Source organism: Leucopleurus acutus (assembly GCF_964270905.1).
Source record: "Leucopleurus acutus genome assembly, chromosome: 7".
Taxonomy (NCBI): Eukaryota; Metazoa; Chordata; class Mammalia; order Artiodactyla; family Delphinidae; genus Leucopleurus; species Leucopleurus acutus.
This window is the reverse complement of record NC_139150.1, coordinates 1,591,249-1,618,702: the sequence shown is the minus strand read 5'-3', so window position 1 is coordinate 1,618,702 and position 27,454 is coordinate 1,591,249. Positions and strand designations below refer to the sequence as shown.

Sequence of the window (27,454 nt, the reverse complement as noted above, 5' to 3'; positions counted from 1 at the left end):
AGCTCCTGAGCCAAAGGTCCTTCCAGAATTCCCAGCCTGCGCTGGCCCTTCATGCCCGCGGTCCAGGCGCTCGTCAGGGCAGTGGCGACTGTCCATACGTCTGGCTGTCCACCCTCCTGGGCAAGCACAGGGTGGAGCCAGACGGCCAGCAAGGCCGCCCCTACTTCTGAGACGGCCCCTCCCCTCCAGGCACTAACGGGTTTCTGCGCCCACCTGGCCACACCGGGTTGACTAGGGTCCCCCCAGAATTCATGTCCATCTGGAACCTCAGAATGTGACCTTATTTGCAAACAGGGTCTTTGCAGATGTAATTAGTTAAGATCTTGAGATGGGAGTGATACGACTACAGGCCAAGGAACGTCAAGGATTGCCGGCACCGCCAGACGCTGGAAGAGGCCAGGATTCTCCCCTACAGCCTCCAGACGGAGCCAGCCCTGCCCACACGTTGATTCTGGACCTCTGGCCTCTAGACTGTGAGAGAGTAAATTTCTGTTGCTTTAAGCCCCCAGGTTTATGGTCATTTGTTACCCAACCCCAGGAAACTGATCTCACCCCCGCCCCCGTTAACACGCCAGGCGACTGCAAGGCTCACGCCCCTTCCAGCCTGTCCTCTCCACCGGCAAACAAATATCGCTGCCCTCCTGGAGTTGAAGGACCCCACGGGGAGCCCCCAGAGCAGTGTTCACAAAATAGGGGGGATGCACCACCCTTGGTAAGGGAGGGAGCCACCTTCAGACTCGAGGAGGGGGCAGGTGTGAGTGGGCAGTCAGGGCCCCACGCCAATCCCACCACCGCTTTCCCACGCGTCTGCCGGGCCCGACATCGCGGCAACACTCACTCAACAGGTAGCACAGGGACCAGTGGCGAGCCTGGGGGACGAGAGCCTCCAGCCCCTACCCTGCCCGGAAGCCTCCACTGGGTCCATCCTGCCCCACTGCTCCCCGTGTCGTCCCCCCCCCCCCTCCCAACGCAGACAAGGGGCGAGGGATGGTGTGGAGGAAGGGGACAGACTCGGCCCAGTGTCCTGAGACACGGCCAGGAACCGACAATGGCTGATGGGCCGGCCATGCAGGGGTGTGGCCCCGGAGGGACCCGCCCGTGCCGCACACCCCACGCACATCCCCATCCCGGCAGAAGGTTTCCCGGAGAAGCCAGCGGGCAATTTGCATAATATTCTTTGCAAGTTAATATCAGCCTCTGATAATGATCTCGGCATAGCTGGAGCGCTGAGGCGGCTGTTACAACACTAAGTAATCATATTTTAAATTATGTTTCCCTTTATAGAAAGGTGTTGCAAAAACACACAGACATGAAATCTGTTGCAGCCCCCTGCCAACCACCTGACCAGCTTCCCAGCGCCACGGCTGTCACTGCAGCACGGGGGCTGGCGAGACCCGGCCCACCCGGGCCAGCCCCACGTCCCACACTGCCCGGGCCTCACCCGGGCCAGGGGTGCGTCCCAGCAGGGGCACCGCCCAGATCTGAACCACCACGGGCTCCGGCCACGGTCAAGGGTGAGTCCGTGCAGAGAAGTTAACGGAGCACCTAGGGCTTGCTCTCATCGGGGGTCCCAACTCCCCTGGGGGTAGGTCAGGGGGGCGCCCCCATCCCCACAGCCCCCAGCCCCTGCCTCGGGCTGGAGACTCCAGTGCCCACGCCACCAGACTTCCAGGCGCGTGTCGTGTGGCGGACGCGGGATCCTGAAAACTCAAAACCATCGGCGCTTCCAGAACTTCCCTGTTGCAGCCCCTCACCCAGCAGCTGGACTCGGGGACCCAGCCCCGGAAGGCGAGCTCATCCTTGACCCCTGCACACCCACAGCCCGACTGCGGCCACGGCACACCCTCCCGCCACGGGTGAGCCGGTCCTGGCATGGACGCACGTCTGAGCACACGGCCACACTCGGTCCCCCTGGGGGCGCCGCAGGAGCAGGGCCTGCGTGGACGGTCACCCACAGGGATGCAGAGAGGACCGAGGCCAGGACCTGGAGGAGACAGGGGGCCCACGGCCGCCACCAAGGGGAGCCCCTTCTCTCCTTTTCTCTTCATGCAGGAGCGGGGCCCACCACTCAATCTCTATTTTCTTAAAAGCTTTCTTTTTTTAATTAAAAAAAAAAAATCCAATTATAGCACAAATCTCTCAGCAGGGGTCAGTGTGGAATACGAATAACTATAGTTAATGGACATGACACAGGCAAGATTAATGCCTAAAGGGTTTCAAAAGTTGTATGATGCAGATTCATTAACATTTTAATTGTAATGTATCTTTTTAATCTTCTCTCACCCTAATGGCTTTATATGGCCAAAAAAACTGCTGACAACAACAAAAAGTATCAATATACAAAATTTCACAAAGGCGCTTAGCAGTGCAATGGAAACTAAATTAAAGGAGCAAAACTATGTTAACACTGATTTTTAACAGCACAAAAGTCGGAACGGAGCAGAGGCGGCTGCTCCTCCTTTCTCCGCGCAGTTAGGAAGACAGGCAGATGCCCAGGGCTAGGGTGGGGACGCCCCCCCACCCGCTGCAGGACCCAGGACAACCCTGGGGCACAGGGAGCAGACTTCCTGCAAAGACCACCGGCAGCGCGGGAACGCCCGGCCCCTTCCCCACTAGCTGGACTCCAGGCAGTGTCCAGGAGGCGGAGGGAGGGAGGCACTCTTCCAGAAAATGCCGGCCATCTCTGGGGATGGGGAGGGGACATCTACGGGTGTCACCATAATGAAGGCGGCATTTTGTGGGGCAAGGGCTGTGGGTGCAGACGAGCTGGCATCCCGCCCCCAGCCCACAGTGAGGGGCCCTCGGTGGCTACGGCCTCCAACTTTCAAAAATGGCGTCTCAAGACATACACTTGGCCCAGACTACCAAGTACCCAGGAGATTTTTATTTTCAATCAACAAACACTCCTGGAGCACCAAACCTGTGCCTGCTGCTATATCTGATGCTTCGCCCCAAATCGAGGACCTGGGGGCTGGGCCTGATGCTGGGCCTGGGGGCCAGCCAGCCCTGGGCCTGGGACACAGCCCCACAGCCGGCGGCCGGGCTCACTGCTCACCCCAGTGACTATATATGGGCACTTTCAGGCCCCTGCGGTCCCCGCCCCCGGCCCTGCTGCTTCCCAGGCACACAGGCAGACACGGGGCGGGGCCCAGGAGCTCCCGGCCCATCCATGGCCATGTGCCCTCCTGGATGCCAGGGCCCAGGGCCAAGAGGGAGGGGGAAGATTCCTTCAGAGACACCCAGAGCCAGCCTCTCCTTTCCGTGGGACCAGAGACCAACACCTCAGAGAAAAGTATGCCTCCGACCGCCCTGGAGACCGAGAAGCAGCCTCCCCTTAAAGGGGCATGAACCCCTCACTGGCTCTGGTCCACCTCCAGGGAGGGGGCACCTCCACAGGGCCCCCAGGCCGGGCCTGCTCACCTTGGGCCTCGCAGCAGTAGCATCTCTACACACAGGCCAGGGTGGGGCTCAGAGGGGGTATATTACCCACCCAAGGTCACAGAGCCTGGAGCTGGATGTGACCTGAGAGAGACCTCAGAGGTCCTGCTCCCAAGGGCCTCCTTGCCCGGACCCAGGTCCAGCCAGCGGAAGCTGGGGGCGGGGCAGGCCCCAGAGAGCCGGCGCCGCATCGGATTCCAGCTCCGTTTCTCCTGCCCAGACCGGCTCCCAGGCCCGGGCAGGGGTGAGCGGCCCCCACTGTCCATGTCCTCACGGGGGCTGCCCCACTCTGAGGATGCCAACCACAAAGGCAGCCACCAGGGAGCTCGGCTCCCAAGTTCACGTCCCAAACACCTCAGTGCCTGCCCCACCTGCTGAGACCCTCCCCCACAGGGCGCCTTCTTCCAAAACCTGAACTTTAAATGACAAAGGCCAGAGGCCAGGGCAGAGCAAGGCCAGCTCCCTGCGAGCAGGCAGCTGCAGGTGACAGACACAATGAGGGAGCCGGGGCCAGCCGGGAAGCATACTTTGCAAATGATCTCATCGAGAGCCAGGCCTGGTGAGAGCAAGGATTTGCTAAAAGAGAAACAGAGGTCGCCAGGATCCCTGGCTGCTCAGAGGCAGGGTGGGTGGCAGTGGCGCCTCGGGCCTCGGCTCGCTAAGGGGACTGCTTCCCCCGGCCAGCGGCCTGGGTCCCTGGAGCCCAGGATGGCTGGGGGGGGGCGGGGGGGGCGGGATGTAGCCCCCCAGGCACAACCTCGGTGGCTCAGGATACAAGGAAAGAGGGAACGTGGCTGCGGCGGGCAGGGGAGGACACACAGGCTTCACCCAGGGCCACGGCACGAGGGGGTCGCTCTCATCTCTGAATTGGGGCGAGGACACCAATGAAGATGCTGTCTCTGATCCTAAATTCCGGCCCCACCTGGAAGTACCCGAGGGCCAGACGGCTCACCTCGGGGAGGACCAAGGGGATGCCCATCCCCGGGAAAGCGTACTGGACGCAAATGAGGCGTTCGGAGAGGCCTGGGCGGGGTCTAGAACGTGGACGGGCCGGGCAGCGCTCTCTGCAGACCCGGCAGGCGGGCAGGCAGGCAGTGAGAGGCCCTGAAGCCCCTCACCAGCCCCCAGTCGGACCCCAGCCCCAACCAGACTTTACAAGCTCCTGAAGTGGGGCTGCCCACAGCCAGCAACAGCTCTGGGTCCAGCCAGGGACCGGTGGCCCCTGTCCCTGTGGAGGGAGACACCCCTCCAACTGTACCGAAGACATTGCTCCCCTTCAAAAGACCAGGCCTGAAGGCCAGGTTCCTTGGGCCGGGACACCCCTCGGGGACACCGGCCACGGGAAGGAGCCAGGTCCAGGCCAGCTAACACGATAGATCCTCAGCTGGAAAGCAGCTTGTCTTGTCCCAAGAACGCAGCCCGGGTCAAGTTCCCCAAGCGCGCCTGTTACACGGGGGTCTGCAGGCTCTTGGGAGAAACACGCTGGAGAATCAGGAGCGAAGGGCCGTGATCTGGGCCGCAGTTCCCGCTCAAACGGCTCAGCAGACGTTCCCCACCCTGCCCCCAGCCAGGGCAGCTCATCTCACCCCCCACACCCCAGCAGGACAACAGAACCCAGGGAGGGACCAGGTCGGAGAAGAGCCGGGCGAGACGGGACAGGGTAACCTGGAAGGGGGCAGATTGGCCACGGGCCGCAGGGACAAGACTTGCTTCCCCGGGGTGGAGGGAATGAGGCCTCTGTAGGCCTGAGACTCCCAACCCTACAGATGGTGAGTGCAGTGGATGGTACCGGAAGGCCCAGGGCCTGGAGGGAGTCCGTGTCCGGTGCAGCCCATACCTGCCTCTGCATTCCTGGGAGCACAGACCTCAGAGGAAGAGGCGGGGGGTGGAGCCCTGGGAACATCCTTGAAAGGGTCAAAGCCACATTTCTTACTTTCTGTCCCAGGAGGGGTCCCAGGCCCACCCCAGCCCAGGCTGCAAGTCAAGCACGCTGAGCCCTAGAGGCAGAGGTGCCCGAGGAACGTAGGCTGTGAATGTCAGCTCAGCACTTACCATCAGCACCGTCTCTCTTGTATGAATAATGCATCTCACGTTTTCGTTGGAAAACAGAGAGAGGCTTTAAGGGTTCTGTTAAAAGTCACCCACGAGCCCACCTCCCAAAGACAGGCTCTCTTGAGTGTCCCAGCACATCCAGGACAAAGAACCCAGACGCACTCCGGGCAGCCAGGGTGGCCTGGTGTCCCCGTGTCAGAAAATGCACAAGCTTTTTCTCCTGGTCCAAGATTCTGCAGGAGGCTCGGAACGGCTGCAGAGCAGAGGCCGGCCGAAGCCGGCTCCGAGTCAGCGCGGTTTCAGACACCATGTCCGGCGCCCACCCCGCCTGGGTGTGACCACCGAGAACCGATCTCTGCCACTGAGAGGGGACGAGGGATATCCTGTTCTACTGCTGTGCCCCTTCCAGCCAGCTCACCGAAACAGCAGGAGGCCAACCACCCTGGGTCTCCCCCCTCCCATCTCCTTCACTCAGGCTCCAGCCAAGGTACCAACAAACGGTGGCTTGTCCCACGGGAGAATGCCAGCGGCCTCCTGGGAGGGGCGGACACCACAGAGGGCCACGGGGAGAGGGGGAGGGGGATTGTTGGAAGGTGGAGGGCAGTGCCCGCTGCTTGACCCTTCACCTAACTCCTTGTTTCCTCATCTCTAAAATGGAGCCAACACTTGAAGATACCTCTTCTGGGGTCTGTGCATGGCTTAGACGACACCCCGCACGGAGTGCTGAGAAGCACCTGTGCCGAGACCAGGAGAACCGCGTCCTTTGTCATCAGGGCAAACTGGGGAGAGCGAGGGGAGAGGGGTCTGGAGCTCAAGAGGGAAGCGGAGGGGAAGGTGGGGGGATGGGAAGGGGAGACCTGGAGAGAGACCCGGACCAGACCAGACAGGTACAGGGGTGTGCGTGCAGGGTGCTCAGAAGACCAGCTCTACCAGATGGCCAGCCCACGGAGGGTGCTCTCCCCCCGCCCAGCCCCCCACCACACAGGACAGGCTCAGCTAGAACAGACAGCCAGGGGACACATGGCTGGGTGCCCAACAGGTCCCTCCCTCGGACGGCCCAGGAGGGAGGGGCGTGTCCCCGGGGCCGTGTCCCCAGGCCGAGCCCGCGCGGGTTGCCCACCCCAGAGGGCTGGGCTCCGTCCGTCCGGTCGGGGGAGACCTAGTGTCCCGAGCGCCCCGAGAAACCCGGCAGGAGAGGAGACGCTCGGAGCCCGGGTCCCCGCTCGGCGGGGCGGGGCGCGGCCCGGCCCGGGCGAGCGCCTCCCCAGGCCCGGACGCCGCCGGCCAGCTCCGCGGGCGGCGCGCGGCGCGAACTTGGGCACTGCGGCAGGCGAGGGCGGGCGCGCCGCGGAGTTCGCGGGAAGTGCGGCGGTGGGACCCGCGGGCGGCGCGAAGTTGGGGTACCTGCGGGCGCCGGCCCGGTCCGGCCTGCAGTAGGAAGTGCTCCGGCGGCCCGGCGCTCCGGCTCACATGGACTTTCTCCGGCCGCGCCCAGCACCGGGCCGCACCGCGGCGGGCGGGGCGCGCGGGGGAGGCGCCGCGGGCCGTTTAAAGGGACAGCGCGCCGGCCGCGCGCGCGCACTCGCCGCCCTGGGGCGCGCCGCCCCGCCGCCAGGTGGGCGCCCTGGGAGGGGCAGGGGCGGGGGGATCCCCGGCCCTGGGGTCCGGGGCGGTGGGGGTGGGGGGGCGGCCGTTCCGCGCCCCCTCCGTGCGCCCCCTCCGCAAACTCCTGGCGTGCGACTCTGCGCCGGGCACTGAGCCGGGGCCGGACGCGGGAAGGGCAGGGGCGCCGACCCACACCCTCTCGAGGTGTGGAGCCCCCGGTCTTGGGGCGCCTCCTCCCCGCGGCAGCCGCGCTTGCACGGGGCAGGCTCCGGGATGCTGGGCCAAGTGGCGCCGCCGGCTGGAGCGGGTACGCGGCCTCGGCTGCACCGACGCCCCAGAGGCCGGAAAGCGGGGACGTGGGAGCGCCCTTGGGCGAAGCGCGCGTCGCCGGCGCCTCCTGCGCGGATCCCGGTAACTGCCAGTTGCGTAGACGCGGCGGGGTCTGCTTTCAGGCCCGGCGTGATCCGGCCGCGCTGGCCGCTAGTGACTGCCGCCACCACCCCCCCCCGCCCCCCGTGGCTCCCGGTTTGCTCGAGGTCACCCTCCTGTGGACAGAGGTGAGGTTTTAAAACAAGTGCGCAGAAATAGAATCAGCCACAAACCGGAAAGGACCCACAGAAGGCCCCTCAGTTGCCCCACCCTAACCTGAGGCCTGGGGTCAGGACAGGCTGCAGTGGTCCGCCAAGACTAGAGACCTCCTGGCTCCCTCACCCCTACAGGGTCCTGGCAGGAAAATGGGGGTGGCACCAGGACAGTGGTCCTGAGCATAACGTCACCAGGAGGACGGGGTTGATGTGAAGAGCAAGATGCCCCCCCACTCCCCCCCCCCACCGCTGAGCACATTCTGGGCCCCTTGGGGGTCAGAGGCTGGGGCGAAAGCCCTGGAGGACAGCTGACCAAGGTCACTCCTAGGACAGTGGTCAGAAGCCTGGTCTAAGTACTTCTGTCCCCAGTCTCATGCTAGGTCCTTGACCTTGGTCGTGGACTGACCCCTGACCCGCAACGTGAGGGTCTGCACAGAAAGCTTCCCCCCACCAGCTCACTCCTGCCTTGCCCTCTGGGCGATGGGTATGAACCCTCAAAGACTCCCTGGGCACACCCCCAGAACCCCACTTAGATCTAAGCTTGTCCCAGGTCCCACCCCCCCAGCGCAGCGCATGCCCCAGCCTGCAGGGCAGTCTGACTGTCCTGAGGGGCCTCTACCGGTTGCCGGCACAGTCCCGTGGATTGGAGTGTGGTCCCAGCCCAAGAGGTGCACGGAGAGAGTGACAGGTAACGCCACCTGCTCGGCTTGGGGACCAGCTGAGGCCCTGGGCCGGGAGGGAGGCCATGCGTTGGCCTAGGGCAGCTCAGCAGCCCCAAGGTTGCAGCTAGCTACTAAGTGTTATTTAGGATCTCGGGGCCCTGGGAAACCGGGCCTTCTGCCAACACCACCTGTGAGCAGAACATCTAGCTGCTTCCAGGCAAGGGGTCAGGACTCGAGAAGCCCTCCACGAGGCACCAAGGTCCTCCCCTGCCCAGGGCTGGGGTCACCGTGTGGATGGGGTCTAGAGGTGAAGCTGGGCGGGGGTGCTGACTGTTGTACACACTCCCGGTGGGAACACACTCGCCCGGGGGGCTGGTCGCAAATCTGCACGTTCCAGTTGTTTTCCTCTCTTGTATTTTCTAACTATTAAAGAGATTCTTTCTTCTTTGATGAGGGACATTTGGAAAGTGTTGATAAGTTTTTAGAAGACAACAGATAACCAGAAACCCGTCCCAAGGATAAGGGGCTTCGGTGCAGTTTCACCGTGCATGTGTGCACGTGTAAACCACACTTGCACACTTTCAACGCTACCGCTGAATACCTACTAAAATCCAGGCCTGTGCTACATGTTCTGCGTGTTATCTAACTTAATTTTCACAACAGTTCTATAAAGCTGGTTCTCTATTCCTGTTTTACTTACGAGAAGAATGCAGCTTAGGAAGAAAATGCAGCTGGGCTGGGGGTCCCTCACGCCGGGCCCCCCAGCAGGCAGGGTGGGGCGCGGTCCTGCAAAGCCCCGTGTTTCCACCTGTTGACGCTTAGGACTCTTAGACGTTACAGACGATTCGCCTGGGCCGGCTGGTGTACAGGCCTGGCAGCGGCCCCAGCCCCCTCTTGCGGGATCTGATTAGCACCGCCACCCCCCAAGATGCCAGCGAGGGTTTTCTCAGCTCGGGGAGGCCTGGCCTGGCCTCTGGTCCTGAGCTTTCATGGCCTGCAGCTTGAGTTTCCCCCTTTTATCCAGAGAGCGTCAGGCTGGGGAAAGAGGGTGGTCACAAGAGGGAAATCTGCAAACGAACTGCTGAGCAGGGTGTCGGGGGCAGGGGCTCGGGGTGCACTTGGGAGCAAGGGCTGGTCACCTGTCTGTCCTTCCCTGGACAGTGGAAGCGTTTGGTAGCCGGCCAGGTGCTGCTTCGGCAGTCCTGCAGGTGGCCGAGTGCTCAGCGGAGGCCTGTTGGAGCAGCGGCCGGATGGAGCCGGGCTCCTGTGGAGGAGGGACCTGAAGGGACGCCTTCCTCCTCCGGGCTCCCCGTGTCCACACCAGTCAGCTGAGACCGCTGCGCCATGCACCCAGGCTCTGCTCACTCTGCTCTTGTCCTGGGCTCCGTGTCGCACGGGGCTCCCACCCTGGGGGCTGTGGTCATGCAGGGATCCCTGAAATCGAATGCAGACGGGCGGGTCTGCCCCAGTTGGCCTCACCAGTTCTGGGAAGAGGCTGCTTCCTCCACCCAAGGCTCATCTCGAAGACGCATTAAGACCCGTGAAACACACCAAGCCCAAGTCTCACTTAGCCAGGCGCTTCCCCGCTGTCCACTTGGGTGGCTGATAGATGTCTCAGTGTGACACGGCTGAACAGACCCTGACTGTGCCCCAAAACTGCCCCCCCGACACGCCCTTTGCCTCAGCAAATGACAGCTCTTCCTTCTGGGAGCTCCATCCTTCAGCAGCTCAGGCCAACCTTGGATTCTCCTCACTTTTCTCATACCCCAGTCCTGAAAGCTCTGCCTCAAGGCTGTGTCAGGAATCCTACCACTTCTTACCGCCCCCCCCTTCTCAGGTCACTGCAACAGCCCCATAACTGGCCTCCCCGTCTGCCCTCTCTTGCCCCTGCCTGTGTCTGTCACCACATGGTAGCACAGAGATGCTTCTAAACATGTCAGATCATGAGCTTCCCCAGCTCAGGTCCCTCGGCGGCCCCCATCTCACTTCTCACTCGGAACGCAAGTCCTTACAGTGGCCGGGACCTGGCTCCTCACGCTACACTCACCCCCGCTTGGTCGCTCTCCAGCTCTAGCCCCACTGGTTTCTGCATGGGTCCTCCACATGCTGGCATCCTTCTGCCCCAGGGCCTTTGCACCTGCTGTTCCCACTGCCTATACCTTCTTCCCCCAGTGTCTTTAAGGCTTACCCTATCACCTCTTTTGGGTCTCTGCCCAGATGTCCCTGGACCGTGGGCCTTCCTGACCCTCCCATATGAAAGAGCCAGTTGGGCCATTGCCAGTCGGCTCTCCCTGACCCAACCCTGGTACTAATCCACTCTAACATTCACAGCCCCCGTCTCGTCCACTACCCCGGCCCTGGGGGGTACCACGCACAGACAAGAGGCCCACGGACATCTGCAGAGTGTGAGTGCCTGAGGGGTGCTGTGTGCTCACTGACGACGGGCCGGGACCCCCCACCCACCTGCCTGAGTTCTCGGTGCCACTTTCCCGTCCTCAGAGTGTCCACGGTGCCCGGTCGGCAGGAAGGGAAGGAGCAGGCGGGGAACCCCGGGGTCAGACCCTCGGCCAGGACTGCGGGGCTGAGAACAGACTCCAGCGTCAAAACCGGCAGAGCGAGAAAGCAGTGCTTCTCCACGAGGGTCCTGTCGGCTGCCCTGCGTGAGAGCCAGCCGCCCAGCCGAGACAGCCCCTTGGCCCAGGCAGCCCAGAGAGCAAAGGGAGGCTTGTCTGCCTCCTGGCTTGACCTTGGCCAGTAGGACACGGAAAAGCCTGGGGTGGCATGGCCAGCGTTTACGTTCTCAGGGGAAGCCTCTAGGTCTGGGGCAGAGGGGATACCTGACTCCAGGTCCAGTCCCTCCTTGGAAGCGGCCCCCAGGTGGGGGCTTCCCGGGCCTTCATCGGGAGGGGCTCGTGGGGGGTTTTCCTGCAAGCATCGGAGCATCTGTGTTCCCGGCAGGGGTACAGTCAGCGAAGACCCCCACCCCACACCAGGCGACTGTCAGGAAAGGGGTGAGGCTCCCTTTCCGGCTCCGAGAGGGGCCCTGGCCACCCCATGAGCGGCCGCACGCCAGCAGCCCACAAAGCACCTCTTTGTTAGGACACCGCGCCGTGCCAACCAGGCCATCCACTCGCGGTTGGGCTTTGAGCAGGGCCCCCGCCCTCCCCTAGACCCGCAGAAGTCAGGCCCTCCAGTTTAGCTGGGTTTCTGCCCACCCCGTCCCCGGCTCGGGGTTCATCGAGGCCACCCCCTCTCTTAATACCAATCCTTCGGCCCACCTGAGGAGCCCCCCCAGGAAGTCTGCCAGGACCCCAAGGTGGTGACCACCCAGGCTTGGAGGGGAGCATGGGACTGCCCTCCATCACAGCCTCTCAGGGCGATGACAGCCCGGGACAGCGGGCACGGACCTCCCCGGCCACCCAGGGCCCAGGCTACCCACCAACCAAAGCCCTGCACAGGCCGGTCAGGCTGGGCACCTCTCCGAGGAAGGCCCCAGCTGCCCTCCCGGGGAAACCATCTCTGCTTGGGTTCCTGGCGGAGCCTGGAGATCCCGTTTGCCCACAGGGGCACATTGTGTGCGGATTCCAGCACAAGGGGCGGGACGCTGGGGAGGTGTTGGCTGGGGCAGGCGAGTCTGAAGGGCTCCCCCGCCCCCGCAGATCCTCCGACAAAGCGGCTGGCAGCCTGGCCTCCTGGAGATAAGCCCCCCCACCCCCGGCCCCTTGGCCCCCACTCCACTGCCTCTGCTGTTTCTCTGGCAGATATTCTGCAGAACCAGGGAGACCCCTGGGGAAGGGCCGCCCCCCAGGTGTCCCTCCACTCCCCTCTGGGGCCGTGCTGGGCCGCGGGCACCTGTGGGCACCTGTGGGCACTGTTGGCACTTTTTTTTTTTTTTTTGCGGTACGCGGCCCTCTCACTGCTGCGGCCTCTCCGGTTGCGGAGCACAGGCTCCGGACGCGCAGGCTCAGCGGCCATGGCTCACGGGCCCAGCCGCTCCGCGGCACGTGGGATCCTCCCGGACCGGGGCACGAACCCGTGTCCCCTGCCTCGGCAGGCGGACTCTCAGCAACTGCGCCACCAGGGAAGCCCCTGTTGGCACTTTTCAGTGTCATTGCTGAGCTTGCTCTGAAGCCCGGTGTGGCCTGCAGTGCCCAGTGGCACCTGGCTCTGCCTGCCAGGTGCCCGTCATCCCCTGCAAAGCCTGCATTGGGGGGCATCCGCCTACATCAGAACTGGGACCAAGCTTGTCCTGCAGTGAATCTGGGAACAGACTCCCAGGGCTCCAGGCCCCCAGCCAGCCCATGTTCCCCTGTGGGTGGCAACTGGACCCCATGGAGGGGGTGTGGTTCTTAAACTTCTGTGCATCCGATGGAAAAGTCCGGTTGTACTGCAGACACGGGAGCTGGGGACTAGGGTGATGCCCAAGGACAAAGTGGGGGGCGGAGTGGGGGTAGATGTAGTGGAGAGAAAGGCTGGCGAGACCCCACTTTGTGTCTCTTCTGTGATCAGTGACGTCCCACCAGGCCACTCCGCAGCCTTGGTCCTCTTCCTACCCATGCACACTGTCTTCGCAGGACCCAGGCTGCCTGACTGTGCCGGCTGCTCCCCCGTGCCTGCGGCCGCACGACCTTTGCACCTGCAATTCCCCTGCCTGGGGCACCTCCTCTCCAGCGTTGGCAAGTGAGCTCCGGCTGGTTCATCCTTCAGGCCCGGGTAATTCACCTGGGCCCTCGGGGAAGCCATCCCGACCCCCCAGCTGGCTCTCACAGTTCTGGGCCCCCTCCTCACGGCTGAACTGCTACGCTTGGAGCAGATGGTTTAATCAGGAAGAAGAGACAGGACCTGCGCAGAGGGAGGCTCCGGCAGCCTGGGTGGGCTGCAGGCGAGCGAGCAGGTACCTGTCTCCAGACATCAGGTCCTCCTGGAAGTCCTGCTGTGTGTCAGCCCTGGGACCCTGGAGAACGTGATGGGCCAGGGCTGCTCCCCTGGGGCTGCTGTCCTAGTCAGGGAGACAGACAGCTAAAAAACCCCAAAATATCACGGACTGAAAAGTGCCGTGCACACAGTGAGATACTACTTCATCCATTAGGATGGCTAGAAAAAAAACCAAAAAACAAAAAACCCAGAAGATAACCAGCGCTGGGGAGGATATGTCGGGAGACGAGGGTGCAACGCTGGTGGAAATTTAAGCGGTGCCGCTGCCGTGGAGAACCGTGGGCCGTTCTTCAAAAAATTAAACGTGGAGCTACCGTATGATCTAGCAACCCCCCTCCTGCGTGTGCACCCCGAAGAATTAAAAGCAGGGTCTACGAGAGACGTGTGCACCTGTTCACAACAGCCAAAATGTGAAAACAGCCTGGGTGTCCACAAAGGGATGAACAAGATGTAGTATATGTGGTACTTTTGATGGAATATTGCTCAGCCTTAGAAAGGGGAGGAAATTCTGTACAGGCTGCAGCACGGATGAGCCTTGAGGACATTGTGCCGAGTGAAGTGAGCCCAACACAGCAGGCCAGATCCTGTAGGATCCACTCACAGGAAGCCCTAGAGGAGTTACATCCACAGAGACAGAAAGGAGGGGGCGGGGCTCGGTGCGGGGGTGTGGGGGGAATGGGGAGTGAGTGCCCAGTGGGGACAGAGTGTCAGTTTGGGAAGACGAGAAAGTCCTGGAGACGGATGTGGGGATGGTTACACGACAACGTGAATGTGCTCGATGCCCCTGAACTGTATTCTGCAGGGTGGTCAAGACGGTGGATTTTATGTTATGCATATTTTCCACAAGAAAAAAACAAAGGGCCCTGCGGGGCACTGAGAGGAGGAGGCTGTTGGCTGAGGAGACCCGGGGGCTGGGGGGGCAGGTGGGCAGGGCCGAGGGAGCAGGGATCCAGGTACCACCAGGAACAGGCTCCGAGGGGGCGGGGCCAGGCGGCGAGGGGCGGGGCCAGGACTCTGCCTTGTTCTGACCCGCCTGCAGATGAAGAGGTCTCCTGGCTGCTGGGCAAAGGAGAATGTTCTGCTAGACCCGCTGGGGCCTCTCCCGGGGTCCAGGGAGGGCTGAGGGGCATGGACTGGATCTGGAGGGGGAGCCAGAAGGACCGAGGGATCGGGGGTGCAGCGCTCAGACTGTTGCTGGGAAGGTGGCCCATGATGGCCATTTCCCCAGATGGGGAGGTGGGAGAACAGTTTGGGGAATCAAGCCCCCGTGGAAATGACAAGTAGCAGTTGTTGCTCCTGTGTCGAGGCCCTGGGGAGTCAGACCAGGCTCAGCTGGGGGTCAAAGGCTCGGGGACGGAGGCCCCGCTGTCACCGGCGGTCACATGGTCTGCCCTGACCTCTTGGCATCTAGCCACACGGCCGACCCTCCCTCCTCCTCCAAACACCTTCTAGTGACTTCCTGAGCCACGCTGCTGTCCTGGGTCCCCTACTCGCTGTGCTTCCCCTCTGCCCTCCGGCCCAGGCCTCAATACACGAATCACAGAGTGCAGGGCCCCAGGTGACAGGTGTGCGCGTTAGGGTCTGAGGTGCGCTTGTCCACGCCGGGGTCTGTGGGGAGCGTCCTGGGGCCGGCCTGGCCTGCCCTCCCTGCTGCAGGACCCGAGCCCTTGCCTGGGATTCACGGGCCCTGCCAGCTGTGTGCCCAGGGTACGCGGGGGATGGATGGGAGGCTGGGCCGGGGAGATGCTCTGGCAGCTCAGACCCCAGGCAGACACACAGAGTCTGGTGTCTGCACTTGAGACAGCAGCTCACGCCCCGGGGCTTCCACCTGAGGCCGGCCCAGAGTGCTGGCCCCAGGATTTGGATCCCGGTCTGGTCCTGTGAGGAAAACCAAGTGCTTGGGGTCTGAGGCTCATGCGACTAAAAATCATTCCTTCTCCGGGGTGATGGGGTCCACACAGGGAACTGAGGGGAGGCCCACCGGGCGTGGCCATCAGCAGAGCCTTCCCCGAAGGGCAGGGGCCGGACTCGCCCCCAGGTGCCCGGGGTCAGCTCTCACCCGGCCCGCTCCCCAAGGTGGTACTCAAGGGGCTGAATGCTGCCCCAGGCCCTGTGAATCGGGGCCTCCGCGGGGGGAGGAGGTGACATGTCCAGTTGACCCCGTTGGCCTCTGACCCCGCTGGACCATCATTCCCGTGCCCCTGGCTACACGTGGGCCTGGCACCTCCTGGGCCTCTCCAAGGGCAGCCTCACCTGCTCCATAGGGGGTCATAAGGTTTGGGTAACAAAGTCCTCGTGGCCATCCCTGGCCCTGGGAATCTTCCCCCAAAGCGGCAGCTTCACTGAACTCCTAACACCTCACCGTGGGCTGGGGTCATCCCTCGCCCTGGGCTGGGGGGGTCCCCACGGAGCCCTGCACTTCTGGGAATCGAGTGCCCAGCAGCAGTGCCCCCGTGATGGCCGAGTCACTCTCTGAGCCCCCTCCAGCTCTGTCTGCTCCTGGACCCACCAGAGGCATGGCCTGACCCTGGGAGAGGGGCGTGGAGGGGCGGTGCTGCCCAAGCTGGCTCTGGGCCTCTGGGGATGGTGTGGGGCCTGGCCAAGGCCTGGTGGGCAGTGGGGAGCCCGAGGGACACCCCAGCGCGGCTCCGCCCCTCCTGCCGCACCTCCTGCCGCACCTGCCGTCTGGCTCAGGGACGAGCTGAGGCCTCCTGCCTGTTTCCCAGGTCCCACGGAGGGGCCGACACCCACTCTCTGCTTAGGGGGTAGGCACAGAGAAGGGACGCACAGGGTCCTCTGCTCTCCAAGCCCGACCCAAGTGAGACCTTCCCACGCAGACCCTCAGGGAATCAGGGCAGAGAGGGGAGCCATGGCCCAACGCCCACAGCAGGTCACTGACAAGCGTGGCCCTGAGCCGGCAGGCAGGAGGATGGATGGAGGTGAGGTCCCTGCACTTTGAGGCACTGACTGTCTGTACCCGGGGCGCTTGGGATGGCAGGGATGACCGAATCCAGCTCTGCCCTTCAGTTTCACGGCCCCAGTCCCTGCTGGCCATTGCCATCCCCGTGTCATCTTTCTTTTACCCTGGGAAGTTCCGGGCAAGGACCCGGCAGCTCAGATCCAGGCTGCCAGAGCGGGGCGTCCAGCCTGGGGGAGGGGCGGGTAGGTCTTTTGGTCACCAGATATGGCCTTAGCTCAGGCCTGGGCTTTGTGCTAACAGCCAAGTCCCCATCTGTCCCTGGTCCCATCGCCGCCGGAGCCCGAGCCTCATCAGGGAGCTCCCGCCTCACGGCCGTGGATCTGCCAGTGTCCAGGGAACGAAGCCCTATGGGCACTTCTGTGCAGGAAAAGCCGATCCCGGGAACTAGGTGCCTACAGACCACAGGAAGGGGGGCTTCCCTGGTGGCGCAGTGGTTAAGAATCCGCCTGCCAATGCAGGGCACACGGGTTCAAGCCCTGGTGCAGGGAGATCCCACATGCCGCGGAGCAACTAAGCCCGTGCGCCACAACCACTGAGCCCGTGCACCACAACTACTGAGCCCATGAGCCACAACTACTGAGCCTGCACTCTAGAGCCCGCGTGCCGCAACTACTGAAGGCCGTGCGCCTAGAGCCCTAGAGAAAGCCCACTCGCGGCAACGAGGACCCAACGCAGCCAAAAATAGATAAATAAATAAATTTATTTAAAAAACCCATAAAACACAGGAAGGGCCAGGAGGGAGGAGCCGGGCTGAGTATCGGCCACACAGAGCGAGGAGGCTGAGGGTGCAGAGTGTGGCCACCTCGCCCTGTGTCCATGGGGACCTGCCTGCTCCTCTCACCCCTGCCCCGACCTGAGCAAGCCACTGGGTCGGGCGTAGCCTGGCCCCAGGCAGGCTGCAGGGGTGCGGACGCCTGGAGATGGTGCCGCTCTCCTTGACAGCCTACCAAGCTCCCTCCTCTTTAGTCTCTACAGTGGGAGGGGCCCCTGCCCCGCGCATTTTACTCACAGCTGAAGGACTGAGCAGGCACCGGGTTGAGTACCGTTTATCTATCACGTAATCCACCGCCCTTGCCCTTCCAAACCCCAGGCAGAGCGGCGTTCATTTCCTTCTGTTAGTTCCCTTTACAGACCGGGCAGGAGTGCCCACCCCTTTCAGGTCCTACTTGTGGCTCCAGCACGGGTCTGTGATGGAAGTACAGATTGGCTTCGGAGAACCGGGGATCCCTAAACACCCCTGGCAGGGACCCGGTGTCAGCACACAGACCCCACTCCAGCCTGGAGGCTGAGTCAGGGCCCAGCGGGTGGACAAAGCCAGCAGGTGTGACGTCAAGCCTGCAGCTCAGGGCTGGGCCCCTGTTGGGGAGGGGATCCAGAGGCCCACCTCCTGCCCTCTTGCTGTCTTACAGATCAGCCCGCAGCAGCCGGGCCTGGCAGTTCCGCTGAGGGTGGGGTCCTCATTTAGGGGCAGGAGGTTGCCGAAGGCTACTCTGGGGATTAAGCCTTGCTCACCTGGCCCCAGACTCCTCCCCGAAAGCCCTTCTCTGGGGTCAGCCTCTGCTTCCGCTGGACCGTCTTCTCCAGCTGGGAGCCTTGTCCAAGAGCGCACCCACAGCTGGGGCGCAGGAGTCCGGGACTGCTAGGGTGAGGCACTGCCTCCCAGACCCCGCGTGGCCTTGGGCTGGAGGTGCAGCTGGGGGTGGGGCACCTGTCTGCACAAGTGCCTCTGGCCCCTTGCCCATCCCCTCCAGGCCTCAACCGGGCCTGCAGGGCAGGTGCACCGGCCAGAGTGAGGGGCCTGCGGTGCCCCGGGCCGGCTGAGGCTCCTGGGCAGGCGAGTTTGGGTCCCTCGCACAGAAGGAAACTGGGTGAGTATTCTGGTTTCTCGTTAGAAGCTGCAAACCCGTGGCTCTCTCTGCACGTGAATTAGGGCAGCACCGTTTTGGTTTCTGGATGCCTCCCCTCGGTTTAAATTGGACGCTCCAATCTTCTTCCTCTTTTGTCCTAAATTTCCCTCTAACATTTAGTGCAGCTGTTAAGCAGCTGCTGACTGCTCCTGCTCCCGAGAAGGCTGAGGGCCAGGCGGCTGCGGTGACTCACCTCCTCCCAGGAAGGACAGCAGGGTCTGGCGCGGAGTCATGCCAGGGTGGGCACGGCAGCTTGGGGGGCAGTCAGTGCCTCCACAGGATGCAGGTGAGAGCTGGGCACAAGCTCCCCGGGGAGGAGGAGGACAGGATGCAGACAGGACTTGGGAAAGGCTTCAGCCGCTGCAGCTAGAGACACCCAGGTGAGACAAGCAGAAGGACTTCCGGGGGCCAGGTCCTAAACAGTGGGGCCGCCTTTCCAGGAATAACTCAGCAAAATGCAAGCACCCATGCCCGTGGGCATTTCTGGAGGGAGACATCCCGCCCCTGAGACCCAGCTTACAGAGGCCTTGAGTGACCCTGGACACCGTCGTTGAGAAAGTAGAGGGCCCACTGAGTGCGATCCCTGGGGATGCGGGGACACCTATGGTCTGAGTGTGTGTGTGTCCCCCAGGTTCATACGTTAAATCCTAGACCCCAGGTGATGGTATTAGGAGGCGAGCCCTTGGGGAGATGACTAGGTCATGAGGGTTCCACCCTCAAGAATGGGATTAGTGTAGTGACCTTATAAAAGAGGCCTCGGGCTTCCCTGGTGGCGCAGTGGTTGAGAGTCCGCCTGCCGATGCAGGGGACACGGGTTTGCGCCCCGGGCCAGGAAGATCCCACATGCCGCAGAGCAGCTGGGCCTGTGAGCCATGGCCGCTGAGACTGCGCGTCCGGAGCCTGTGCTCCGCAACGGGAGAGGCCACAGCAGGGAGAGGCCCGCGTACCGCCAAAAAAAAAAGAGGCCTCAGAGACTCTCGCCCCCTCCACCACGTGAGGGCTCAGAGAAGACGGCGTCTGTGATCTGGGAAGCTGTCCTCATCAGACACCGACTCTGCCCACTCCAGGACCTTGGACTTCCAACCCCACAAGTGTGAGGACAGATGTTTGCTGCTTACGAGCCACCAGGCCTGCGATATTCTGTCCTGAAAGGGCCGAGACAGGACAACCCCATCCACTCACTCGCTCATTCGTTCGACCACTGTGTGCAGAGTGCCAGGTCCCCTTGAGAAGGGCCTTCTACAGGCTGTCCCCTTGGGACGTGTCTCTGAGGTCAAGACCAGGGCCATCCAATCTGCACCCCCCAGCAGGGCCTGCAGTCCCCACCCCTGGCTCCCGGCACCTTCCTGGAGAAGGGAGCCAGGAGAGCTTGGCCACAGGCCGGTCTGGGTCGCAGGGGACATCAGAGCCTGCTGCACCCTCTTCTGCAGCCCCCGCCCCGGGAGGAAATGCTGGCCTTGGGCGGTACTCCCCAGAGCCCTCTCCCCGCCCCACTGGGAAGAGCCGTGTCCAGCAGCCCCGTCCACTCGGGCTGTGAGTCCAGACTCCCCTTATCTCGCAGGAGGAGCTGGTGGTGGAGAGAAGCAACCCCTCCCTCCCCAGGGGCAGGGCGCAAGGCCCTTCCCCACGTGAGTGAGCTCCGACAACAGTGACCAGCTGACCCCAAGCAGGAAAGGCAAACGGAGCCAGGACACCAGCCTCCCAGCTGAGTACAGCCCCCTGTCTTCCAGGCAGGAGCACGTGGATAATGGCCAGCAGGGGCCTCCCATTCCCGGGGGCCCGAGCCCCCCAGCGCTCTCCAAGAGCACCTAGAGGGAGCCCTGGGCGCAGAGGGTGGCAGGGCTGGGACCCATCCACCTGCCCTGCTCAGATCCTGGGTGAACAGGGTAGGACCTGAAACTGAGGACACACACAGGCACGTGCACGTGTACATACGCACACACAGGACTTGGGACGCACCGGCCAGCCGCATGGCAAGAGGAGGGGGGTGGGTCAAAAATGGCGGCAGCCGCTCCGAAGTGCGCCTCGGTGGCCCGTCTGCTCGGGACACGGGTGGGTACGGAGCGCGGGCTGAGTCAGCCCAGGCCATGGATTAGGAGGACAGTCGTGTTCACGGGGCACTTTTAGGCATTGAGGGAGCTGGGGAAACAGGGTCATCGCAGTACAGTTTGAAAAACATACAAATAATTCGTGCTACCATTACGTCACCATGCTGTGGTAACGACGAATTCCCACTTAAAAGCCAGATTTCTATCATCGAAGGGCTGCCCACAGCCACAGGCGGCAGAGGCCCTCTCGGTTCTGCAAAGCAAACTCCACAGGTGGGCATCCGGGCAGCAGCCCAGGCCTGGAGGAGCCAGAGCTGAGCGGTGGGGCCAGGGGGGCCCCCGGGCTCACGGGACAGAAGGGACAGGGGTGCTCCAGGCCGGAGCGAGGCCCAGCGCCGCCAGCCAAGGTGGCAGCACGGTGGGGGGAGGGGAGAGGGCGCAGGCGCACACCGGAAGGAACTGGAAACCCGTCCTCTGGTCCGGCGAGTCCCTTCACAAGCGCAGCCGGTGGTCAGTGCGCAGCAACATTCCTACCAGCGGGGCCCAGGTTGTACGTGGGAGCTCCCCGCACACCTGGCTGTGCCCGGCCCTGGGCCAGACCGTCCGCCTCCCCATCTCGGCCTTGGCCAGCCGGTGCCTGGCTCCTGACCCCAGTGAGGGCAGGAAGGTGGCCTCCACTGCAGGACGGCCGGCCCCTTCCGCACGCACAGGAAGGAAGGGCCCACAGCCCTGCCCAGCCTCCGGGGCCCTCAGCTCGGGGTGTGCCTGCTCCCGGGGCCACCTAGTCTGCACTGATCGATTCTGTATGAACATCCATGCAGCGTCAGCCAGGACTGGTCGTTGGTGTCTAAGGAAGCAGAACGGAGCACTGTCCTGGTCCCCTCGGGTAACGAACGAGGGTCAGACCCTTGCTTTGGACGCCGGGGCTTTTGTCTGAAGAAGACACTCTCTAACCAACCACGGTTGGCGGGGGTGAACTGCGGTGTCCAGAGGGACAAGCTGGCGGGGGGCGGGGCGGGCGGCGGGCGCGGCTGCCCCAGGCCCCACCCACTCTGACCGCACGGCCCTCCAGCCCGAACGTCCCCCCGTTCCCGGGATGCTCGCCCCACTTCCATGGCCCTCCCTGTACCGGGGATGCTGAGGAAGGTCCTGCATCTTACGGGACCCACAGAGCTGGCACCTGCCTGCCCTGGGCTCAGGGCCTGCCCCAGCGTCCACCTGGGCCGCCTGTCATTCGGGGCCCTTGGGGGTTCTGGCTTATGCCCTGCCCCCTCTGGCCCAGGCTGCTCCCATCAGCTGGCCAGTCCGCACGGGTGGCAGTACCCGCCCTTTTCAGCCTGTGCCTGCCCCGGGGCTCCGGGTCACCTGGGTCAGGGCGGCAGGTGACCACTGTTGGACCAGCCAGAGGTGGGGGAACTCTGCCCGCCCTGGGCTCCTGGGAGCCTGCACGTGGCCAGGTTGGCATACTTGCCGTCTCTTAGGAGGACGAGCTGACTTCCTGGCTGTGGTGGCCGTGCCCGAGCACCCTCCCGTGGGCCTCTTCTGCATCGGACCGTGGATGTGCCTGTACCGGGGCGCCTGGCACACCGCCCGCCCGCCCGCGCGCGCAGGCCCTCCCAGCATCAGTCTGCCACCCCCACCCCCCGCCCCGGGTGCAGTGCGGGCCACACAGCGAGAGCCACAGCAACCCTGCCTGAGGCCCCCGGTGACACAGCTGCCAGCCTGCCTGGGCATGTTGCCCGGCGGCGGCTGGGGGAGGGGCAGGCCCACGAGCACTGAATCAGCTGCTCCCGCGTGGCCCTGTCCCCTCCAGGGCAAGGATGCTGGTGAGGCGGGGGGAGGGGATGGGGGGGTGGGCCCTCCATCTTTGGGGAGCTGTCAGGCTGCCGGGGATTTTCTGGAAAGCCGCCCCTGCAGGAGCCAGGCCTCCTGGGGGATGAGAGGAAGGACCTTCCCGGAAGAGGGCCTTTTCCAAACAACACCAAAAAGGGAGAAGGGAGAGGACCGGCCTGTGCCGAGGGAAGGAAGCGCTGAGTCAGCACCAAGCCCTGCCATCCTCCCTCCTCCAATCAGGCGCTGGAGCAGACAGGGACCTCTCAAGGTCAGGGAACATCAATGTCCACAGGCGGGTCCCAGCGGACGGCCCTTCCTCCGCAGCGGCCCGGGGGTCAAGCTCCGGTCCGGAGGTGGGCTGCGCCCGCCCTGGCCGCCCTCGTTGCGGGTGCTGCGTCCCTCCCGCTGGGCTGTGCTCCCAGGCAGGCGGGGAGGTGGTCCCACCGGGGGTCCGGCTACCATCCCCTCCCGGGGCTGCCAGCAGCAGCTACAGGGACGAAGAGGGCGTCTTCGAGGGCACCTCGTCCACCCCTGCCCGGGGCCTGGGCGGCACCTGGACTTTCTCAGAGAACCGTGTGGCTTCTAGAAATTCCTTCTTGCCATTGCCTCCCTCCCACTGTTGGCTCACCTCCCACCGGCAGCCCCTCCCGCCCTCCGGGCCGGGGTCCCTCAGCACAGGGAGGGCCGGCCCCACGGGCGGGCCAACAAGAGGCCCCCACACCCGGTGCAAAGGAGGCCACCACGAGGCCCTGTTCTTTGTTGAAGGGAAGCCCCTCTCCCCTCCTCCCCGCCCCCACCCCACCGCTGCCGGCTTCTGCCCCAGCCTTGACCTCCTGCTGCCCGGGATGGCCGCCCCCAGATCTGACCGTCCTCTCCCCAGGCCGCCAGGCTCCCAGTGCCCCCTCCGACTCTCCCAGGCCTCGCCCCGCCCCCAGCTCTCGCTGGGGCACTGCTCGTCCCCTCCCCTGGCCAGCTCCCTTCTCTGTGGTCACACTGCCTGCCCGCCCTCCCCCACCCTCCCCGACTCCCAAAATCAAGGCCCGGTGTCACCACCACCGTCCAGGTGCTGTCTCCCCCCCAGCAGTGGCGCTGCTGCCGGGGTCCCCGGGCTGAGACCCCTCTGTGGACGGTGCCCGAACCGGTAACTAGGGCACAGTCTGGGCAGAATGCCCCTGCCTCCCTGCGGTGGCCGGCTCAGCGTGTGCTCTTTGAAAATGGTGACTGTCCCCCCAGGGGCACATCGGGTTCATTCAGCCCGGAAGACGGGCTGGTGGCTCCCGCACCAGACGGTGCAGACAGCATCCGCACCACACACGAGTCCTGCTGGACAGCGCCGGTCTAGAGACCCACTGAAGAAAACACTCCAACCTGCGCAAGACAAGGAGAGGCCAGGCCAGGAGGCCTGTGGACGCTGCAGAAGGTGGGCAAACCTGAGGCTCCAGTGCGGCGAGAGGACAGATCTGGGGCAGTGCTGCCCACTGCCAGCCGCTCGCAGTGAAGCCAGCACGCCCGAGAGGGGTCTCCCGGCCGGGAAGCCGCACCCCACCCGCTCCTCGGCCAGGCTTCGTGCAGCCAACTGCCCCTCCCAAGGGCCCTCTGCCACTGCTCGGGGGGCCGAGGCTGTTGCGAGGGCTTTACCAACTCTGCCACCACAGGCTGAACCCCAAAAGGACTCGGATTGTTTTTTTCTGAAACGTCAAGTTCCACAAAATTCCAGAGATGGCAGCTACGCCGCTCTGTCATGGACCCCCAGCTCTTCCAGGGCCACGTTTTCTGGCCACACTGGCTGCGTGGAAGGGCATCACCCTCATCACCACGTGGGAAGAAGTCTTTGCAAGGGAGAAACGTGAGTGTCCCCTGCACAGAAGCCAGGGAAGCCTCTACACAATAGAGATACTAACTAATAACCTGTCCCTCGTTTTTCCAATTGCTTTTTGGTTAAACAAGGATTCCTAACCTTGGTTTCCTTCCAGTTTTTCTCCTGTGGGTAAGCGTCTCCCCATCCAGCTGCCGTCCTGGCACTTGAGGGCGTCATCTGTCTGATAAGGACGATACACACTCGCCTGTTGGTTGAACTCAGCCCTCCTGGACCTCACCAGGCACCCCGCTTGGCCAGCGCTGACAAATTCTCGCTGCCACCCCAGCCAAATCCCCAGGACAGGCTCCAGCGGTGGGGCGCCTGGACTCATGGCAGGGGGGCCCTACAGCCCATCACACTCCTTCTCCAGCATGGCAGACGGCTGCTTTGCAAGGTTCGGATCTGACTCGTGAAGAACGGCATCTGTGGCATTTGGGGCTGCTTATATCCTTTAAAAAAGGTATAAACGTTTTGAGCTTCAAACAGTCACGCTGTCAATGTGTTAAAAAAATAAGTTTAATGCAGGTGGCTCACTTCATAAAGAATTTCACAGGCACTCAAGACACCAAGCAGCTCTGTGTCCACACCACCGTGACCCCCCTGCTGCCCCAGCCCCGTGGACACGTGCCCACCTCACAGGGGGCCTCAGAGTAACGTGAGTCAACTAACACAGAACAAAGCTTTTAGGAAACAGCATGATTTGGTGCAAAACGTCCTCTGCAGCGCCGAGAAGTGGGGTCCGTGTGGGTCGGCTCCTTGCGTGCCGTCCAGGTAACCGGGAGAGACTCACCCCCCGATTCCCTCGGAGGAGCCGTCCACTGACCTCGAGTGGACAATCGTCCAACAGAAGCTGGCTACAAATTAAAGAGCACAGTTTACAGCCAAGTGTTTTTTGCCTCCTTTACCTGATTTGGCTTTTTTTTCCAGTGGCACACAACTGCCCCGACAGCTCCCCCTGGCCACTGGGGGACCCGGCCAGGCAGGGTTGAAGGGGCTACCGCCCGTGCCTGCGGGTGTGGGGACAACTTGGGGTGAAGTAGCATCAGCCTCCCTGTCACCCTCAATATGGGGCCCTATGTCCCGCCTCTGGCTGTTGTCCCAGCTGAATTATTCAGTGCCCCTCGCCTGCCCATAAGGCCTGCGGCTACCCTGTCCCCATCTGATGGAGGCCACGGTGAGGGGTCTGGGCAAAATGCTGGCCCTCTGGTATGTTCTCTCTGCAACCGGAAGCCCCCCTGGACCACTGGTTCTTTCCTGGCCCACATTCATTTTTGCTTTGTACTCCCAGCTGCTCTAACAACCGCCGAGGCAGGGACAAAGGGGCCGCTGAGCCCCTCACTCGGAGGTCCAGCCCTGGTGCAACCCTGATTCCAAGAGGTGTTTCTTCCAACAGACACGTCTAGAACCTGGACGTTCCCTGAGGGGAAGAGACTGAAAGCCCCCTGAGGCCAGAAAGAGACTGAGTTGCCTCCCCAGAAATCCACACTTGAAGAGTGGTGCCCTGGACCCGGCAGTCCCCTGGGCTGGCCCCTGATCTAGGCACTGACAGGCAAACCGAGGTGCCGTTGAAGCCCGGCCTGGGACTCAGGACCCCCATGCCTCTCAGGGTAACAAATGGAGGAGCGTCCCTGGGCTGAGCGAGGACTCGGTGGCCCAGGGCAGAGTGAAGAGCTTGGTGGCAGTGTGGTGCACCAGCTGGTGGAGACTGACGCTTCCCCAAGGCTACGGCGGGGGGCCGGGCGTGCACAGGAGGGGGCTGTGCGGCCAGGAGGATCTCCCCTCCAGATCTGCACCTGGGTAGCACACCCCTCCCGGGGACCTCCAACACCACTGGTGACACCATTGCCCTGGAGAGGGGACAGGGACACAGGCTCTCCAAGTACAGACTGGACCCATACCCGTCCCCCCCCGCCCCCCCGCCCCGGGAATAGCTTGGAAAGTGCAGGCTGGAACCACAAGCAGGTGGCGCAGGGGACACCGCACCGAAACCACACACAGAAAGGGTCCGAGGAAAGGCCAGCAGGAGGGAGGGCGCCAGTGTCCCCTTCACAGAAGTCTCAGCCCTTTCCTGAGCCAGAGACGCAGGCGCTGGGGGCGGGGGTGGGGGTTATGCCTCTGACACAGGGCAGAAAGGGCCCCAACCTACCGCGTCGAGAAAAGCGCCCACTGCAGGTGCATCTACGGCCGGGTCACCAGAAACCGTCCCCGGAAGAGCCCGCGGCGCCCTCACATGTCCACGAAGACCATGAAGCACCAGCCCAGGCCCCCGACCAGCAGCATGGTCACGTGGATGCCGTAGACCAGCAGCTCGTTGAGGAGGCGGAAGTCCACGCGCCGACGGCCCAGCAGCAGCAGCAGAGCCGACAGCTTGAGCTGGAAGCGCAGCAGGACGCGCACGCCCAGGTACTGCAGGCAGAAGAGGGCGGCCAGCGCGCCCCACAGCGCGGCCGTGAAGAGGCTGCAGCTGAAGTAGAGCAGGAAGCGGATGAAGCCGTAGAGCCAGCGTGCCCGGACGTACACGTCGAAGTTGTTGTACTTGGTGCGGGCCGGGCGGGAGGCGCGCGCCGGGCCGCAGGCGGCGTGCAGGCAGGTGGTGTGCGGGCCCTGGAAGGAGCGCACCCGCCGGGGGATGGGCATGACCGGCATTGGGCCCAGGGCGGCAGTCAGCATAGGCGTCGCGGGTGCCTGGGCCTGGGAGGCCGAGGCTGAGTCCCGGGGGAGGCGTGGGCCTGCAGGGAGAGCGACACGGAGAGGAGCCAGGTCAGCCGGGACATCAGCCAGCGCGGGGCCGCAGGGAGACCGAGTCTGGGACTTGGGATCCGCTCACATCCCCCGGGGTTACTCTTTTCATAATTGCTACCGAGGACACTCCAAAGGGAGCCCCAATCACGTGGGAACCAAAATTCCACCAGCGACACCGGGAAGAAGGGTCAGGACAGTGGCCGCAGGCCCCCTGGCAGTCAACGCCAAGACCCACGAGGAAGGGCCGACAGAAACCCTGGCTAACCGCCCCCTCCCCCAGGCTCGGCGAGTCCCCTTCACTGGACTCACCGTCCGGCTTTGATCTGGGATGCCCATGCCTGCCTGCGCTTCTGTGGCTGCTTTATCCAGGGCGAATAAGTCCCCGAGTGGCAGCCACACAACAGGACAGGAGGAGGGAGAGGGTGTCCACAGGGCAGACGGGGGCCGTTCTCTTCAGCAACTTGACAGGCCAAGTGCTGGGGACCAGGCAGCCGGCACCGGGCTCTGGGCTCCCCTGCGGGGCCTGAACCCTCGTGCTGTCGTTCACCAGGAGTGACCTTTGCCAGGTCACCTCACCCCCCCCCCCCCCGAGACCGTCCCTGCTCTGCACAACGGGGATGTCGAGCGCTGGGCTCGCAGGGGTGCTGTGGTTATAGGCAAATGGAACGTTTCCGGGCAAGTGCTGCCCGTGCCTGGCGGAGAGGATGGCGGCCCAGGGCCAGTGGTGTTGTCGCAGGGCACGGGCCCTGTGGCTTGGGCCGCCACAGGAGAGGAGAAACGGCAAGTGGTTCTCTAGTTCTGCCTGGCAAG

General features: G+C 63.5%; 1 protein-coding gene and 1 long non-coding RNA gene across 2 annotated transcripts in view; both read right to left on the bottom strand.

Annotated features, from left to right (window-relative positions):
- The window catches only part of LOC309963605, a 34,246-nt gene extending 27,252 nt beyond the window's left edge, over nucleotides 1-6,994 (bottom strand). The window contains exon 1 of the long non-coding RNA XR_014326298.1: nucleotides 6,895-6,994. This is a non-coding gene — a long non-coding RNA (uncharacterized lncRNA). The remainder of the gene's footprint in view (nucleotides 1-6,894) is intronic.
- A 17,406-nt stretch (nucleotides 6,995-24,400) lies between these two features.
- TMEM250 (transmembrane protein 250) lies at nucleotides 24,401-27,047 on the bottom strand. Its single transcript, XM_082842278.1, has 3 exons — nucleotides 26,954-27,047; nucleotides 26,049-26,631; nucleotides 24,401-24,756 (listed from the first exon to the last, which is right to left on the bottom strand). Exon 2 carries the CDS (start codon nucleotides 26,570-26,572, stop codon nucleotides 26,129-26,131), a length of 444 nt encoding a protein of 147 aa, XP_082698404.1. The 5' UTR covers nucleotides 26,573-26,631; nucleotides 26,954-27,047; the 3' UTR covers nucleotides 24,401-24,756; nucleotides 26,049-26,128.
- Between the last annotated feature and the right edge of the window lie 407 nt (nucleotides 27,048-27,454).